Below are 18,526 nucleotides of genomic sequence, written 5' to 3'. Positions count from 1 at the left end.
AAGGAAACAAAAAGAGGATTTAAAAGAGTATTCCTTTCAATTCTGCTTGGAGAAGTCAAATTGAGGTTTCCTAGAAGATGCGACAGAGCTAGGTCCCACAGGATAGAAAGGAATATACAGTAGCATCTGGTTACCATTGTAACAAGTGTGATCTTCAGATTAAACAATAACTCTAAATTCTGAAAATAAGGTAGGGTAAATATGCTTAAAAGATTCTTAAAAAGTCTGGGGCGCCTGGGTGGCTCAGTTGGTTAAGCATCTGCCTTTGGCTCAGGTCATGATCTCAGGGTCCTGGGATCGAGCCCCGAGTCAGGCTCCCTGCTCAGCAAGGAGTCTGCTTTTCCCTCTCCCTCTGCTGCTGCCCCTTCTTGTCCTCTCTCTCTCTTACTATCTCTCTCTCAAATAAGTAAATAAGTAACCTTAAAATTAAAAAAAAAAAAGATTCTTAAAAAGTTCTCATTTAAACCTACTTTTTTTTAGTAAAACTATGCCTTCAGTGTTAATGCCTGAGAAGGCCTTTTCATCAGCCTTCTTTATATTTTCATATAATTTCCCTGACAGATCCAGAATCAAAACTCCTGTACATATGTCATGATCATTCTAAAATCTAAAATCTAAAATCAGACCACTCTCCTGGTCTTCATATCCATCTATCCACCTTCACATTAGGATTTCCACCCAATGTCCCCCAAACACCTCAAAGTTCACAGTTCCTCTCTATTTAATCCTTTGCTATATTCTTGTATTCTAGAAAAGCTAATATACAGCAGGTCAAAAAAATGTTAGTCTGTTAGAGACCATTTGGATATCCTCTACTTTGAAATGCCTGTTCAAGTTTGGTGCCAATTTTTCTACCATGTAATCTGTTAGTTCTTTCATGGCCTTTGTAAGTATTCTATTAGTGTTAATTTAATTGGGTGTGTCTCCCACCAGATCAGGGAGGTATTCTGTCTCTTTCTTCTGTGTAATCTGACCTCAAGCACAATACTGACATAAAGTGTGTCAAAATCTCTAAGAACAAAATATTCATAAAATAATGCTAATAAAAATTCAAAATAAATGCCAGATTATGAAATGTGAAGAGTATTCTTAAAACTGGGAGAAAAAAAGTAGGCAGAAAGTTGGCTTGTTCAGAAGGACTATAATAAGTTCACATAACACAGAATCCAGAAAAGTACACTTATAATCACATGTACAAAAGACCATTTCTTAAAGTTACATGATTATCAAAAGCAACAATGTCATTTGGCTTTCAGGAAATTATTTTCAGGCTATATTTTATAATTAACACCTATAAAATATTTTAAATCGAGTTTTACATAGTAAGTTCTTTTTCAACACTATCCCTATGTATAAATTTATACCCTGCAAAATAGAATGCACTTCACCATAGCAACAGTTCTATATCAACTCCTACTCAAGTTAGAAAAAGCATATGTAAAAGAAATGAATATTCTGGAATATTCTGAAGTGCCTACTGGAAAAAAAATCACTCCATTTATTTTGTAAAAATTTAAATATAAAAGTTTAATGTTTCCTTAAAACATTCTTATAATTAGGCAAAAGGCTATTTAAGTTTCTCAAATCTTGCTTTATTAAATAGTGTAATACATTTTTTAAAGAAAGCTAAAGAGGAAAAAAAATAATGAAAAAGCACAGAAAAAAAAAACCAATGTCAAGGATAACACACTTGGGATTGAGTTGGTGGGCATGCTGGGGGATGGGAACAGTAACAGGAAATAATGTTCAAGTGATTTCTAAGTAAAATATAAACCAAGGTATTAAATGTTACAACTATATTACTTTCTCAAAAAAAGCTATACCCCACTGGTGTTATGAGAACTGAAAAAGAAATTCTTATGTTCACATGGTCTTCTTTTAAAAGTCAACAAAGCATCAGGAAGTGTAAACTTGGCTTGATAAATTAAGTCAATTACAAATTCCTACAAATTCCTTAATGAGAATGAGCAAGTTTATAGACTTTGGGGATCAGGTTATATACTACCAACAAATCTATGTGCTGCATCAAAATGTAATATTAAACTAAACGTAACTGAAAGCATTTCCTTTTACTCACCACACTTGTGGCCAAATTCACCATGTGCACACTGCTGTCATCCTTGCTCACAGCCCAAGAAGGAGTTCTCTGTTATGTTCTCAACTCCCTTGCTGTTCTGGGCTTCCTTTCTCTGACCTAATTTCTAGCTGCTGCACTACATCCCAATTCTCCACTGACCTCTGAAAATTCCCAAATCCTTCTATGTTTCTAATATCCTTGCTTAACATTTCCTTCAAACAGGCTTAAACTGAAACCTGGCTATTGTTCACTTCATTTGGAGGCTGAGCTTTCTGCCACATCCTACCACACATATCCCAGAGATCGGAGGTTCTTTCTTACGTGTTCTTATGTGTTTTAGAACCTGACCACCCCCTCCGCTTGTCCTCACTTCAGGCATCGACAAACTTCCAGGTCACCAGTCTCCATCCCTTGGGATCTCTGACACCTAGAACACCTTCAGCTTTCCCTTCAAATGCTGCTGTTCTCTTAGATGATTTCAACATTCACGTAGGTGACTTTTTCCCAGACTCTGTTCCTTGATCTCTTCATCTCCAAACACCTTCTCCACTTCTGCTACTCCTCTTCCAAGGCCATACCTAGGACTTGCTCTCTCCCAGAAGAGCACTACCTCCGAAATCCTAAAGTCAGGAACTTCATTCACTGATACAACAACCTCTCTCACTTGACTCCTCCCTACGTATTAATTCTCCAATCTCACCACCAGATTATTTCACTCGATGTCGACAAAGACGCTCTCACCTTAACCAAACTCTAGTCAGGCTCCTCCTGAGCCCTCTTCTGCACTAGGCTTCAACCCTGGCCTATAAAAACCCACACTTTCAACATAAATGATTTTGTTTACTCCTCCCACTAAGACACCAGAACCAACACTAGCATAGTTTCTAACAGTTCATGGCCATGTTCTTAGGGTGATCCCAATCGCATTTTAAGTTCCTACCTGAAAAAGTACAAGACTGGCAGGAAAATTTACAGCTTGTTTCACCTCCTTCCTAGTCCCTCATTCTCCCTTTAAAACACCCAGTCACCTCTGCACAAACTGAAGTTGAGTTCAGTTCACACCAGACTCTTTTCTCTATTGCAATTACATTACTGAATAAAATCTACGCTTGCACCACTTCACTTTGACAGTGTAATTCTATGTGACACAAACACACACACACACAGAGGCACAGGCACATACACACACACTCCATCCCACAAGTTTGCCTTTGTCCCAGCCTCAAACATTCTGTTGCTGGTATTCTCAATCCCTTAGGGAAAAAATCAAAATTCCCTAATACAGCATATGAGCAAATTGGCCTCTTCCTCATTTCTGAACCCTTCTTTCTCTACACTCTATGCTCCACACCACTCCACATCTTTCACTACCCTGAATTCACCCTGCTCTGCCTCACTCCTAGCCTCTGCCATGTTGGTTCCTTGACCCGGTATACTCCTCTCCACTTCCCTGGCCTATACTGACTCCCTCTTCAATTAGTATCTCATCGCCAGGAAACCTTCCTCGATGCTCCCTCTACACTAAGTTAGGTTGACCTGCTACATGCTCCCAGGACAATGTGGTTTCCTATATCATGTATTATAATAGCCTGGCTACCTTCTTGCTTGATAACAGTACCCTTAAGGCAGGGAATAGTTAGTTCTGTCTTGCTTATCACTCTCTGTCCTAACACTTGCTTCACTACCTGAAACTAAATAGGAATACAGTAAGTATGTGTTAAATGAATAAATCTTTAGGATCATTAACATTCCATGAGAGAATGCTAGCCCATATGACAAAGTTCTCATCACTGAAATCAGTTGAAGCATCTCCAATTCTTTCGCCAAACATTTTAAAATTTTGAAAGACAGGACAAAGCATATAATGTTAAACACTAATGAAATTTGCAAAAACTATGGTATGATTCCACCCTATTAGCATATTTGGGCAATTTATAAATGAAAAATATTTATAGGGGTTACCTAGGATAACTAATTAAGACTAACCCTTTCACTGCTAAATCTTTCCATTTATAGATCATCTTTCTTTGGAAAGGATACCAACTCCATACTTGGTGGTGAATATAAAAACTACAGCCCAAGATTACTACATTTAATGCCAAAGTTAAAACCTGAGTAAATTATAAAAATACTTTTTTGTATTTAAAAGTTTGGATCAGTGTTACCATCTTTTACTTATTTACTGGCATCGTGTGTTACTTACTGATAAATTTGTACTGTTGGGTACATACTGATCCTGTGCTCCCAGCAACACATCAATCACAGGGTGCCGGCCATTTTTAATCAAGATTTTCCTTCCCTCTTGTAGAGTTGGTCTGCGAAAAGAAGCATATTTCAATTTACTAGGCATGAAAACTGCCTTTAAAAAAATCTCTAAGTTCTAGCATAAAAGATAAGACTTTAAGAACACACACCCAGAATAAGGCTTTGAGTACAAAAGTTAAATTTTAACTATAAAATAAGAATTGGGAGGACAATTATTATAATAGTGCTCGAAGCACAAACTTTAGCAGTGTCTTACAATACCTCCACTGCTGAAGTCTACTTTACGAGATCTTTTTTTTTCTACTATTCTCTAAGATCAATATTTTCATTACTAAAAGTTACAGTTCAAATTATCGCCATTTAAATCATTTTCAGTTATAAGAATATAGGAAGTCATTAAAAATTATTTCCAGATTCAATTATTACATTAGTAGAAATTATATTATGTGTTGCACTTGGGAGACCTAAAATTTTCATATTCTGTTTAACTGAAACATCTTCCTATGGTCTTTAGTATCTTTCACTTTTCTTGATACAAAAAAAAAATTTTTTTTTTTTTGCCTTGCTGGTCTTCCTTTTAAAGCTTTTATATTTCTGTTTTTATCTATAGCTTTATGTATTTACCAAAGCCAACTGTGAGCACTGCCCTCCTTTTATTCTCCTCCCCAGAGATTACCACTGAGATCAGTGTGGTGTCTACCCTTCCCAAATTTCTTCTCTGCATTTAGGTTTTTACACACTCACTGTGCTGGTTTGTGATTTCATTAAAAAAACAGCAAAACAAATCAGGATCATACTGTAATGTGTTATTCTATAACTACATTTTCCCCCTTAATACTCAATACACATTAAAAGAAATAGGTTTCACAATTTACCAATGGACCCTTTTATTTTTCTTAATACTTTCAAGTCATTTTACAAATAATCTGCAGAGGTGGCAATAAAGGGGTAGTAAAAACAAAACAAAACTTCATGACAAATTTTATTAAGAACTTAAACAGAGCAAATCTCAAATTTTTGTTCCACATTTTCCTGGTCTTAAAGGCATATATACTTGGAATGGGCAACACACTCTCAATGTAATTAACTGCTCATCAGCTATCATGCATGCACCTGGACCACAGTCATTCATAAATACTAATTCTAGGTTTTAATACATTTCTAAAATGTTCTAGCTTATCATAATTTCTGGTTCTTCTCCCACTTGCATGGACAAAAATGCAATACTTGAAATTTTGAAATCTTCGAAAGCTTATCATTATGTTGAGGAGAGGACAGCCATCTTCTTTGCTCCACAACTGCAAAACATTTTCAGTTTTATATTTATAAATACCAAATTAGAATAGTTGATCAAATCAATTATTTTTATTTCACATCATCTATTTTCTTTCAATCTCCTCCCTTCAGAACCTGTGGACTTACAAAGAGTATCAAGCAAACTTTAGTGCACAATCATCATAAAGGCAAAAGAAACCACTACATATCCTTTTAGCAAAACAGGATGGTTCAGGTTCTTGCCACCAAATATTGCATGATGTGTGCTGCCTATGGAATAACTAACTGGAGAAGAACACATTTCATTTTGTCCTTGGAAATACATCATTCGCACACTGATTCTTGAGTTTGGGAAAATTCATCTAGGATACTGTCACCTGAACACTTACGATCTGAGATTTTGTTTATACAAGAAATATCATTATCATCGGTAGTATCTAGAGCACTGCTATCTTTCTCTTCACATTCATCTTCTGATTAATCTGATAACTGTGAAATGTCTTCTGTCACTTTTGTCCTCTTTGCTATTATGGGTGAAAAATTTAAAAATTCAGACTTCTCAACTATGCTCAGTGAAAGTTAGAAACAATAGTTACAATGTGTGAAAGTTAATCACTACATTAATAGAAATTAATTAATTATAACTATAACAGTTATAATAACTGCTGTAGTTAGACTACAACAGTGCTATTTCCAGTCTTTTATAACTTCCTGAAGGACGATGCAGCACTTTGGGCAATACAATCAGAACAATGAAGGATGGTGTGGTAGTGATTTTTATCTTACCTTTGCATCATCACCCTCTAGTTTTCTTATATTTGGACTTTTTAGTAGAAATAATTGATAAACAATAATAAACTAATTCTTAAGATGACGAAATAGCAAGATGTTCCAGATATAGAAAAGACAAAAATCATTAAAGATCCCAAAGTGCATCTTAGATTTATAAAAGGGTCCAATGGACCCATATGGTAAATGCAAGACAGAATTTTATTCTCCTTTAAAAAAAAAAATGAATTTTCTCTTTGTTCTTTAAAAGACCTTTAAGAAACTCAAAAACTGAAATTAGGTCCAAAGGACCCTGATGGTATGCTATACTGAAGACTTAGGATCATTTCTTGTCATATCTTCAGCATTCTTTTGAAGCTGCTGCATAGATAAGTCAGTTGTTCTCCACTGTCCAACATTTAGACTGTGTCTAGATTTTCACTGTTATAAACAATACTGCAATCAACAATCTTATATATATGTCCATGTGCATACGGACAAATGTTTCTTAAGCTAGAGTAAATTCCTGAAGCGGACTTTCTAAGTCATAGGGTATGCATACTTTTTATTTTAACACATAGAAATATTGTATCAGTTTATCTTCCCACCAGCAGGATATGAAAGTTGACTTTGTTTTTTCATACCTTCACCTGAAGTAGGTATTATCTAATTTTCTAATTTCTGACAATGTGTTGGGTGAATAGTGTTCTCGAATCGTGTTAACTTGCACTCATTGATAACTAAATACTTTGACTCAGAACTTTTCACATATAAGCACATTTCTGACCTTATTCATAAGGCTAAGAAATACTACTTCCCTAAATACTTAAATCCTTTTCCTTAAATATATCTGGCTTACAAAACCCCAAGTATGTACACTCACATTTCTCAAAGAAAATAAAGTACCTTCTGAGTAATTTAAAATTATCCATTGGAAAGAGACTTTTAAAATGACAGGAAAAGGATATTTTTTTTAAATTTCAAAGTTTAATTCTAAAGATAGGATTTTTATATAGGTGCATTATAAACTTACTATAAAAAGTGAAAGCATCTGCAAGTAATATCAGTTTTAAAATAAAATCCTAGGTGTTCTGCCAAGTGAGATCAATAGATCATTATTCATGACACTGATATGATTTCCCAGGAAGGTTTTCACTTTAGAATAAAAATTTGAGTGATCTGTTCTGCTCTAAAATCTACACTGACTTACTCTGTTGCTATCAAAATTATATAATGACAAAACACTTCCTGGTGGAATGAGAAGCAAATCATAATTTGGAGAGATGAGATGATGTACGAGATTAGAATAGTTATAGCAAGAAGGATATGAAAATCATGTTGATGATATGGCATTTAAGAAGAGCTGAGGAAATTTAGATGCTGCCTGGAAAGAATGAAACATTAAACTTGAACAAATTTATTTTATATTTTTGAAATTGCATCTTTCTCCTTTAAATGCCTCAGGGAAACAACGTAATTAGTAAAACAATATAACATCCAGAACAAAAAATGGATAGAAAGACTTAGAATAAGAACTTCTGTCTCAAGGTTAGGCTACAGTGAATAAAATGTCCTAAGAGCATTTAGGAAGAAAAGACTGCAATTATGCAGCCAAACATTCAATTTGAACTAAGTGCAATAGCTCAAATGCACTAAAATCTTTAAACAAGCTGGAAATCTAAGGGAAAAAAAGGTATCTAAGTTTCAGATACTTAAATACTAGCTTAAAATGCATTTTAGTTAAAAGTTTCTTATTTCATGGCTATTTACACTCAATTTTATTTCTGCTAAAAAAAAAAAAAGAGAGAGAGAAGTTGATTATATTCCTTGAACTTTATAGCATGATTTTTCATTTAAAAATATTCAGGTGGATTTTTCTTAACATATAGTATCCAATTTGGAAAGTATTTTAGCATGTGAAATATTTCCTGAAGTTGTCTTCATGAAAGAATATATCAGTTGGAACAATCCTACTGAGGCCAAATAGGAAAGTTAGATAAAGTATAGAAAACAGTTACCTGATAGTATCTGATAACTAACAAGAAAGCAAGGAATTAGCTGGCCAGGACCTGGGGCAGGACAGAGACCCAGGGGTTGTGTCTGTGGATTCCTAAGGGAACCACTAAGGGAAAGCACTATGAACAGCTTGGCTCTGGACTGAGACACCAATGGGCTGCACACCAGGCAGAGAAACACATTTGAAGTAATAATGGCAACCTTTGAATCTCTGAGTCACCTCAAGACCTGATACGGATTAAGTGATGCCAGATTATTATTAGTGTCTTAAGATGCCTGATAGAAGCAAATGTGACTCTTTTAGGTGAAATATAATATCAAATTATTTCTATAATGATTCTGCAAATACAATGCTCATAATGTAATCAAAACAATCAGGAATTCAAAAAGATCTAAGAATGGAAATGAACAAAAACAACAAGCAATAGAAACAGACCCACAAGAATTCCAGATGTTTGAATTACCAGACACAGACTTTAAGATAACGATGCTTATCATGTTCAAAGAGACAGATAAGATTGAGAACTGGCAGAGAACTAAAAATGATTTTTAAAGAATAAATTATTATGGGTATGAAAGATTCTAACAACCCTTAAGTTTAGATATTTCTATTAAAGACAATTTTTAAAATACTTTTTTTTTTTACTTAATTCCTTCTGATTTTTGAATAAATATCTTTGAATAATATTATCTGCTATTTACTAAGTTCTTATCGTCTGTCTGGTTCTGCTTAGAAGTTTAATATAGCTTTATCTCATTTAATTTGTACAACAACTCTGAGAGGTAGGTACTCTGTTAATGCAGAAACTGAGGATCAGAGAGGTTAAGTAACTTGCTTAAGGTCAGCTGCCAAATAACCAAGCCTAGCCTGTCTGATCCAAAGTCTACACTCCAAAGGATATGCCTAAAAAAGTTCAAATTTTACTTGCAAATCAAGGGGTCTCTTAGTAAATGTACTGAAGTAAATAAGCAGAAGCCCCAAAATGAAAAATTTAGGACCAAACTTGAATATTGTAGATACTCAAAATGTTTGTTAAATCTCTGATGAGTCTACAAAATTAATCATAGTTTTATAGTGACATAATAAGGAATGCATTTTCACTCAGAGATTTTGCCAAAACTAGCTCTCAATAAAGAATACCTACAACTGTAAAATTCATCCCATTTACTAATTCATAACTTCTTGCAATTTTATATATGAATACTTGAGATTTAAACAAGAGTACACAGCTAATCAGTGACAGAGGATGGGCTAGAACCAGACCTTCTGATATCAAAGCTAGATTCTGGTTATTATAATGCCCTGAAAATGATGTATTACTTTAAATTACATATTATGTGTAATATATATGTATGTTTAGGCTTACAAATAGGTATATACGCACATACAGATACGAACACTTAAATATGATGTAATATAAACCACAAGCCCGCAGACATGGTTCTTCTGTTCTTCTAGCTGCTGCAGCAGCAAATGGCAAAAGGCCACTTGAAGAAGTGCAGGAAGAGAGAAACCAGGCATCGGTATTTTTCAGTGGAAAGAGCTTTGTGTGAAAACATCACCAAGTGTACAGATTGTAGCCGATCCTCTGCTTAATTCACAAATCCATTAGGAAACGTTAGCTTCACAAACCTTGTGCACCAAGAAAGAAGTCCTACTAAGATCACAGTACATAAGGAAGGAATCGAGTCAACGGAAGATAGACTCTTATTCTCCCAGAACTAGATTCAACTAGAGTACATTTACAGATCTCATTTTCATGAATGATAAATTGCACAAAATTTTCAAAGTCCTCTGATGTGAAAAGAAACTGAGTAATAATAAAAACGCAAAGAGCCTATTTTATTTTATTTTTTATTTTTTTATTTGACAGAGACACAGTGAGAGAGGGAACACAAGCAGGGGGAGTGGGGGAGGGAGAAGCAAGCAGGCTTCCCGCTGAGCAGGGAGCCCGATGTGGGGCTCGATCCCAGGACCCTGGGACCATAACCTGAGCCAAAGGCAGACGCTTAATGACTGAGCCACCCAGGCGCCCATAAAAGAGCCTATTTTAAACAAAACCATTGTGCACAGTACAGTAGATCACTCCATACATAAATGGGTAGCAAAACAAAATGAAACAAAACAGCAAACTAAGTACATTTTTATCTAAAACTGGGGTAGCCAATTCCTGCAACTCTTCTCCCATAAATAAATAAATGCTTTACAATAAAAAAACTATTTTTTAACATCCACTATGGGTATTATGCTAGGTATAAAGAGAACATTTAAATGTTAAAAAAAAACATATTCGGCACAAACTAGAGAAAACATGAAAGAAGTATGAACAGCAGAACATATCCTCTCAAACATAACGAACTCTGTATACCAAAGCACTGATAGGCAGTATCACTTCCATGTTTTCTTTTTAGAACTCATAATAAGCCAGTGAGTTAAATATTCCCTTAAATTTCCTTAAGTATATGAAAAAACTGGCTTTGTGCTACAGAGTGAATGTTTGTGTCCTCTCCCAAATTCATATGAAACCTAATGTGATGGTATTGGGGGTAAAGCCCTTGGAAGGTGATTAGTTCATAAGGGCAGAGCCCTCGTGAATGGGCTAGTGGTTTTATAAAAAGAGCCCACAGAGAGCCAGACCACAACTGGGCAAAGCTCTCCAGACCCACAGAGCCACCAGTACAAAATTCCAGCCCGGGAGAGCCACAGGGCATCAGCATCAGCAGACGTGGGACTACCAGAAAGCACACCAGGCACAGGGCATCGACAGACATGGGACTACCAGAAAGAACTACCTCAGGGGCGGGGCCCAGGCACAGCGCCACCAAAGGGGCAATATGGCCTAGAGCTCTGGGGGCCCAACCTTGGCCCTGCAAAGCTACAGGAACAAGACTGCTGCCCCAGTCGGTCTGGAAGGTGGGAACCCCTACCCAGTGGGCCTGGAAAGCAGAGCAATGAGCCAAAGATTTGGCTCAAGCCTAAGGTTTTAGACTTAACAAAGAGCAATTTGATAGCAATAGAGACACTGTCTCGAAATGGATCACACATTCAGTTTCATCCACATCTGATTTAGTTGGCATTTAAATGAGACTTATAAAGTGAAATATATTACAAAGTGTTCAAGTCAAAGCTAACAAATGAAAGGATTACGCCTTTAAAAAAATGTCACTCACATAAACTTAAAAATTGAAATATATAACACTCACCTCTAGAGTTATTGTGAACATCTGCTTTCATTGTACTCAAAGACAGAGCAAGCAAGAAAGGAATTTGTTAATTTTAAATCAGGCCATGTGTGTATGACATTCAGCTTTACCAAGAATCCAACGTATCTGCATATTTTAATATTTTATAATAAAAATACTAAAAGTAATGGGATAATGCCATCTGATCTAAAGCACTGAAAAGGAGGGGGGAGTTAAAAAATACATTACCTGCAGTAATCTCCTTGCTTAGCGACCTTGGCTAGAGAGAAAATGCAGTCAATAGTTGCTAGGTGATGTACTGCTTTACACAAGGAGTGATAATGTTCACTGAAATTCCTACAGAAGCAACAACAAAAAGGTGAACACATTGATTTCTTAGATCTGTAAAAGCTGCACAATACGCAATCACTTTATTAGCTAAGATGAGCATAAACAAAATAACCAGAGATACCTAACAGTTAAGAAACATGGATATTACTCCAGACGACTTCTCAGTTTAATATAACTTGATTACTGAGGCTTCTATATAAAGATGTCTACTATTAATACTGTATTGCACATTTCATTTGACCATGACACGTCAACCTTAACATAATTAACACAAATGTAGTGATCATTTCCATTCAGCTTAAATTAACATGAACTACCCAGGTGGCTCAGCTTGCCTTTGTGCTTCTCCTTCATAGCATCATCCAAACTAGGATTAATAGTTTCAGTATCTCTCACACTGAACTGGAAGGTTCTCGATGGTAGGGTCCATGTTCGTCTGATTTTCCTATCATTATTAGCTCCAACATCTAGCCCATAACTTTGATATGCAGTAGACATTGTAATAAATTTCATTAAAAGCAAGCAAATAAAGCACTTTTTTTCAGTGATCTTCAGTTATCTTATTAATAATACATATATAAATTAAATTTTAGATTTATTTTAAAAAGATAATGATCAGTGCCCCAAATCTTTGGCTAATTAAATCACTTGTGATCTAAAGGCTTAAAAGACTTTTATTGAAAGACTTATTCAGAAAACATATAGGCATGTAGGCAAGCGCTTTCCTTTTTTTATTGTTTAAATTATTCCATTATTTCCTTTATTTTTTAAAGACTTATTTATTTTAGAGAGCATGAGAGCACAAGCAGAAGGGGCAGGGAGAGAGAGAATCTCAAGCAGACTCCCCACAGAGCACGGAGCCCGACGCAGATCTCATGACCCTGAGATCATGACCTGAGCCGAAACCAAGAGTCAGACACCCAACCAACTGTGCCACCCAGGTGCCCCAAATTATTCCATTATTTCACATCATAGGTATCCCTTACATCCTTTCAAAGAAGATTCCCACCAAAGTAGAATATTAGGCTGAATTCTTCTCTTAAAAATGATTTCTCTCTGGGCGCCTGGGTGGCTCAGTCGTTAAGCGGCTGCCTTTGGCTCAGGTCATGATCCCAGGGTCCTGGGATCGAGTCCCGCATCGAGCTCCCTGCTTGGCAGAAAGCCTGCTTCTCCCTCTCCCACTCCCCCTGCTTGTGTTCCTGCTCTATCTCTCTGTCAAATAAATAAATAAAATCTTTAAAAAAAAAAAAGATTTCTCTGTTGTATTATGGGTTTCAGAAACTTTGAGATTTAATCTGCTTCTTAAATCCGAAAGTTTTAGAATGCTTCCTAGCTTGAAAAGGATATCCAGATTAAGCTATTATGTGATCAGTTACTCCTATATTATCATTATCTTGATTTTTTAGAATCTGTAATATGATTTTTCTAGTTATAAGGTATTCCATGCAAATGACTTTTCCACATAACAGAAGCAACATTTTAAGCACCCATTTTTATTTTTGTGTTAACGTTATGAATTAGAAAATATATTTATAGTATATTTTATACCTTTTTATCTGAATAGATAGAACATAATAAATATAATTTACCTATTTCTCACTGAATTAAGGTTCATCAACACAAGCAAGAATCCCACTAACAGTGGTAAGAGTCTGTGCAAAATCCCAAACACAAAGGAGACTGGCCCCTGGCATCAGACAGACAATGCTCAGTTGCCACCTTAAAAATGACTCACTCCATTGTGAAGATGCCACATGCTACATGGACCTAACACTTCTGAGTGACTGCCCAGTGATCATGCCTTGTCATTCCTGGTCTGACTTCAGTTTTAGATCTGACCACTGGTTTATCTGTTGGACTGTGTTGCGTTCTGTCCCTGTTCTAATTACTGACCCATCTGGTTCTTCCTATCCTGGCACTCTGTTTTCCCAGAGAGTGGCCACATTTGGTGTCTCTCCTCTTGCCTCTCTGGAATATGAGTATCAAAGTATCTTTGGCACTAAATAACTCTCATTTTTTCTTCACTCTCACTCCCTGCTTCTCAGCTCTTGTCCAGGCCACCAAGACCCTAATAAATTTGCTACTATCTAGGAGCCTTAGGTTGAGGGTAACTGTCCCTCATGATATTCTAGTGTCTGGGATTGAAATGAGTGACATAGCTCTCAGTGGGTACCATTTTGGTTAAAAAAATAAGAAAAAAGAAAAGGCAGAGAGAGATAAGGTAATTATTTTGATATAGACAATAATGTTCTTTCTCATGTCAATTATATAAATAAGATGTATGAATAAAATGAAACACTGTCATAAACCTTTAACATCATCATCATAACCTAGGAAGTCTTGTTTGACTTCTTGATCTTTGTCCATTTGCTATACTTTGCCAAATTTCAAAAAGATTACCCATACCTAGAAAAATAACAAGCTAAAAAATGGGCAATTCAAATAACAATAAGACTGGGTTTATGTCACAACAGGCAACTTTATCACTAAGCCACCAACCAACTTAAAGATGAAGCCAAAGTACTATGATTTAATCTCTGGTCAAAAGATATTGCCACATCCACAGGAAAAATTAAGATTAAAGTACTTCGGTTCTAAAGCTGTTAGGACAGTCTACCATCAGATGTTGCCCAATGACATGTAAAATCAACAAAAAAGGAAAATATTTTATTTTTTATTTGCAAATTTATTTCTAAAATATTTAACCTACTGCACGAGAGACATTATAATTCAATTTTTAAAAAATCTCCAATCAAGAAGATTATTCAACATCCACAGCCCATCTTCTAGGAATACAGATGAAGAGACACATTTTTTCAGAGAAAATTCCATTTAGAGTTTCTTACAGCCTTGATTTCTTGCAATATTTTGATCAAAAGTAGTATGACTAATGTATAATGGTTAGTATCTCAATAAGAGACAAATACATGTGTATAGCTGGTATTCAATCCTCTGATGTCAGGTTCACTGAGGTTAATCATTTTTTAAAATGACATTATATTCATACCATCTGGCACCTTAATAAATACTGTACATTACAATCAATGTTGTTCTCAAGTGGGGGCTCTAGCTGCAAAAGCTCTAGCAAAAATTCAGCCAATATTATTTTTTTAGATAAAACCATTAATGTATTTTTCTTATTTTTGAAAGTAATGTAAGTACATTAAAGACACTTTTGATATCATGTATTTGCAAAGTAAACTAAAATCTCCAGTAATCTCACCATCCAGAAATAATCAGTTAATATTTGAGGATATATATATGAAGACATTTCTCCAGAAAAGGTATACAAATGACCAATAAGCATACTGGTAATACAGTAATGGAATATATACATTTAATCTTTTAAAATAAAAAGATTTAGGGGCACCCTGCGTGGCTTAGTAGGTTGAGCTTGGTCCAACTCTTGGTTTCGGCTCAGGTCATGATCTCATGGGTCATGAGATCAAGCTCTACACAGGGCTCTGCACTCTGTGGGGAGTCTGCTTGGGGATTCTCTCCCTCTGCCCTCCCCCACTTGCGCATGCATGCATGCTCTCTCTCTCAAATAATCTTTTAAAGACAGATAAAAAGATTTGTTTGCTGTGCATGTATGTGAATTTACACAGAACTGCATCATCCTTCAATAATGTTTTGCATTCTTTTTTCACTTAGCAATACAACATGAGTATCATATTCTTCTGTGATGCTGTATTTAATGTCACCTCACTCAAAGGGGTAGTATGATGAAAGCTGAATTCTCCTGGGTTAATTTGGTAGAAGGCAAAGAGCTGATACAGGAAGAATAATACACAGAAATAATGGGGTGCTAGAACAGAACAGAGAAGGGGCAAATCAAAGATACATTGCAAAGGGAAAAGACAAACAGGAATTTGATAAAAGATAAAGGGGTAAAACGGGAAAATGCCGAAGTTTTCGGCCTGAGAGATCTGAACTTTATCTTTAGTCTAGAATAACGACAATGAGAACATAAACCAGATCTGTAAAATCTTGTATACTATGAACAGAGAGAATATGTATCATCTCACCCAATCCCAGAACCCTAGAATGTGGCCCTTGAAGCTTGAAAGGACTAATTTTCATCCAATTTTCATGTCTCAGTGATACTTTTTTTTTTTTTTTTTAAGTAATCTCTGCACCCAGCATGGGGCTCTAACTCACAACCTCAAGATCAAGAGTCGCACGCTCTACCAACTGAGCCAGCCAGGCACCTCTCAGTGATATTTCTATAGGAAAACCAGGAGAACTTGAGACTCAAGGGCCCTAAAGACCCTTAAAATGGGAAATTGAAAGCGAATTGGAAAAGGAAATGAATATACCAAGTTTCTATCCCTGGGTCCAAGATTCAGAGTTAAGATAACCTCAGAAGATTCAGGATAAGTAAATTAGAATGTGTTTCTAATGCTCTAATTCAAGACTCCTCTGGGCAAAAAAATGGTACCAACTACCTTTTAAGAACTGTCACTTAGGGCGCCTGGGTGGCTCAGTTGGTTGAGCGACTGCCTTCGGCTCAGGTCATGATCCTGGAGTCCCGGGATCGAGTCCCACATCGGGCTCCCTGCTCAGCAGGGAGTCTGCTTCTCCCTCTGACCCTCCCCCCTCTCATATGCTCTCTCTCTCTCATTCTCTCTCTCAAATAAATAAATAAAATCTTTAAAAAAAAAAAAAAAAAAAGAACTGTCACTTAATATCTTTGTGCACCCTGCATTGAACCTTGGCTCCAACCCAATGTAGGCAACTTACTTCTTACTTCTGTATCTCAATTTATTCATTTGTCAATTGGGGGTGATAATATTTCAGTCACAAAGATCTTGTGAGAAATAATGACCTAATATACCTAAAGGGCTTAGATGAGTGGCTCATAGCTAAGGACTCAGGAAAGTCAACTGTACACCTCTCTTCCCAACTTCAGTCCAGCAATAACTTGAAATCAACCACAGTAGGAGTATTTACACTATAGAAACCAGCAAACGCCACAAACACTACTATTCTTCCAAAGAACTGGCTGTTAACATCTTATTTACCAGTACACCACTGACTTATCCCTGTCAATATGAACACATAACTATTAATAAGTCCAGATATGAAACATTCTTTGAGGCAATGGCAAGGATTCCTCAAAAAAAAAAAATCTCATAAAAAAGCAAAAAAGGTGGAGCACCTGGGTAGCTCAGTTAGTTAAATGTCTGCCTTCAGCTCAATTCATGATCCCAGAGTCCTGGGATCAAGTCCCCTGTCAGGCTCCCTGCTCAATGTGGAGTCTGCTTCTCCCTCTGCACCTCCCCCTGCTCATGTTCTCTCTCTCAAATAAATAAATAAAATCTTAAAAAAAAAAAACCCCAAAAAGGTGAGGGACTATTCTAGATTCAACTACAAAAGAAACATCATAAAATGTAACATGTGAAAGCTGAATAGAGCTTTCATTTAAAAATGAGGGGGCAGAATTAAAGAAACTCAATATTCCTTAAATTAATAATTTTTCTGGGGCACCCGGGTGGCTCAGATGTTAAGCGTCTGCCTTTGGCTCAGATCATGATCCCAGTGTCCTGGGATCAAGCCCCACGTCAGGCTCCCTGCTCAGCGGGAAGCCTGCTTCTCCCTCTCCCTCTGCCCCTGCTTGTGTTCCTTCTCTAACTGTGTCTCCCTCTGTCCAATAAATAAAATCTTAAAAAAAAAAATTAATAATTTTTCTCAGATGTGATAATAGTCTTAAGATTATATAATAGAATGTCCTTAGTTTTAGATGTACACTTAATTAAGTATTTAGGGGTGAAGTGTTATAATGTCTAAATCATACTTTCAAATGGTTCAGGAAAAAAGTATGAGAGAGATAAAACAAATGTGGCGAAATGTTAACACTTTATAAATCTAGATGAAGAGTATATCGGTATTTATTTCAAATTTCTCAGATTTAAAATTCTTTAAAATAAAAAGTTAGGAAGAAAATATTCAGGATGTAGAAAAATAAGAAAAAAATTAAATGGAGATAATAAAAACAAAGCAACTAACCCATTCTTTTCCAACTCTGAAAATGTTAGAGCCTTTTTGTAAGTAAAGTAAAGGAAGTCCAAGGTGGCATTTCAAAAAGTGACTCTACCAAACATCCTTAGCAACTAAATATTGGTACAGTAACAATAAAGTATATTTAGGTCTCTCATTAAAGACTAAGATGAGCTTACATTTCAATGGATTAAAAATAAAATCAGAGAACACATGTACTCAACTATTTTATGGCAGGTCACAAGCAGTAATCTCTACTTTTCTTTTTGATGGAAAGATTTTCCGGTCTATTTCTCATAGCAAAAAGTCAGATTATATTTTTCATTGTAAACTCACTCTAGAAAATCAAGCCATTCAGCACTGCAGTCAAGGACTAGCTGCTCCCGGAGCTGATTCAGATGTCTGTAATTTTCTACAATAAAAGGAGAGTGAAAACGGCTCACAGCTTTTGTGCTAGAAGAGGGGAAGAAACATAAATAGGAAATCAAGGTTACTAAGAAATCACTAATGCCATCACTTCAGAAAATTAAAGTAGTTATTTATTGTTCTCTGATGAACCTTGAAAGTAAATAGCTGTAAACAGAGAACATT

General features: G+C 35.9%; 1 protein-coding gene across 3 annotated transcripts in view; it reads right to left on the bottom strand.

Annotated features, from left to right (window-relative positions):
* The window catches only part of MSH3 (mutS homolog 3), a 185,146-nt gene that overhangs the window by 52,853 nt on the left and 113,767 nt on the right, over positions 1-18,526 (bottom strand). For all 3 annotated transcript variants that reach the window (XM_035014749.1, XM_035014750.1, XM_035014751.1), the window contains 3 exons: positions 18,272-18,388; positions 11,834-11,941; positions 4,281-4,392 (listed from right to left, as the gene is read on the bottom strand). In XM_035014749.1, the coding sequence (XP_034870640.1) occupies positions 4,281-4,392; positions 11,834-11,941; positions 18,272-18,388 (337 nt within the window). The remainder of the gene's footprint in view (positions 1-4,280; positions 4,393-11,833; positions 11,942-18,271; positions 18,389-18,526) is intronic.

This window comes from Mirounga leonina, unplaced genomic scaffold, assembly GCF_011800145.1.
Source record: "Mirounga leonina isolate KUSES-001 unplaced genomic scaffold, KU_Mleo_1.0 Mir_168, whole genome shotgun sequence".
NCBI lineage: Eukaryota > Metazoa > Chordata > Mammalia > Carnivora > Phocidae > Mirounga > Mirounga leonina.
This window is presented reverse-complemented; position numbering and strand designations above follow the sequence as displayed.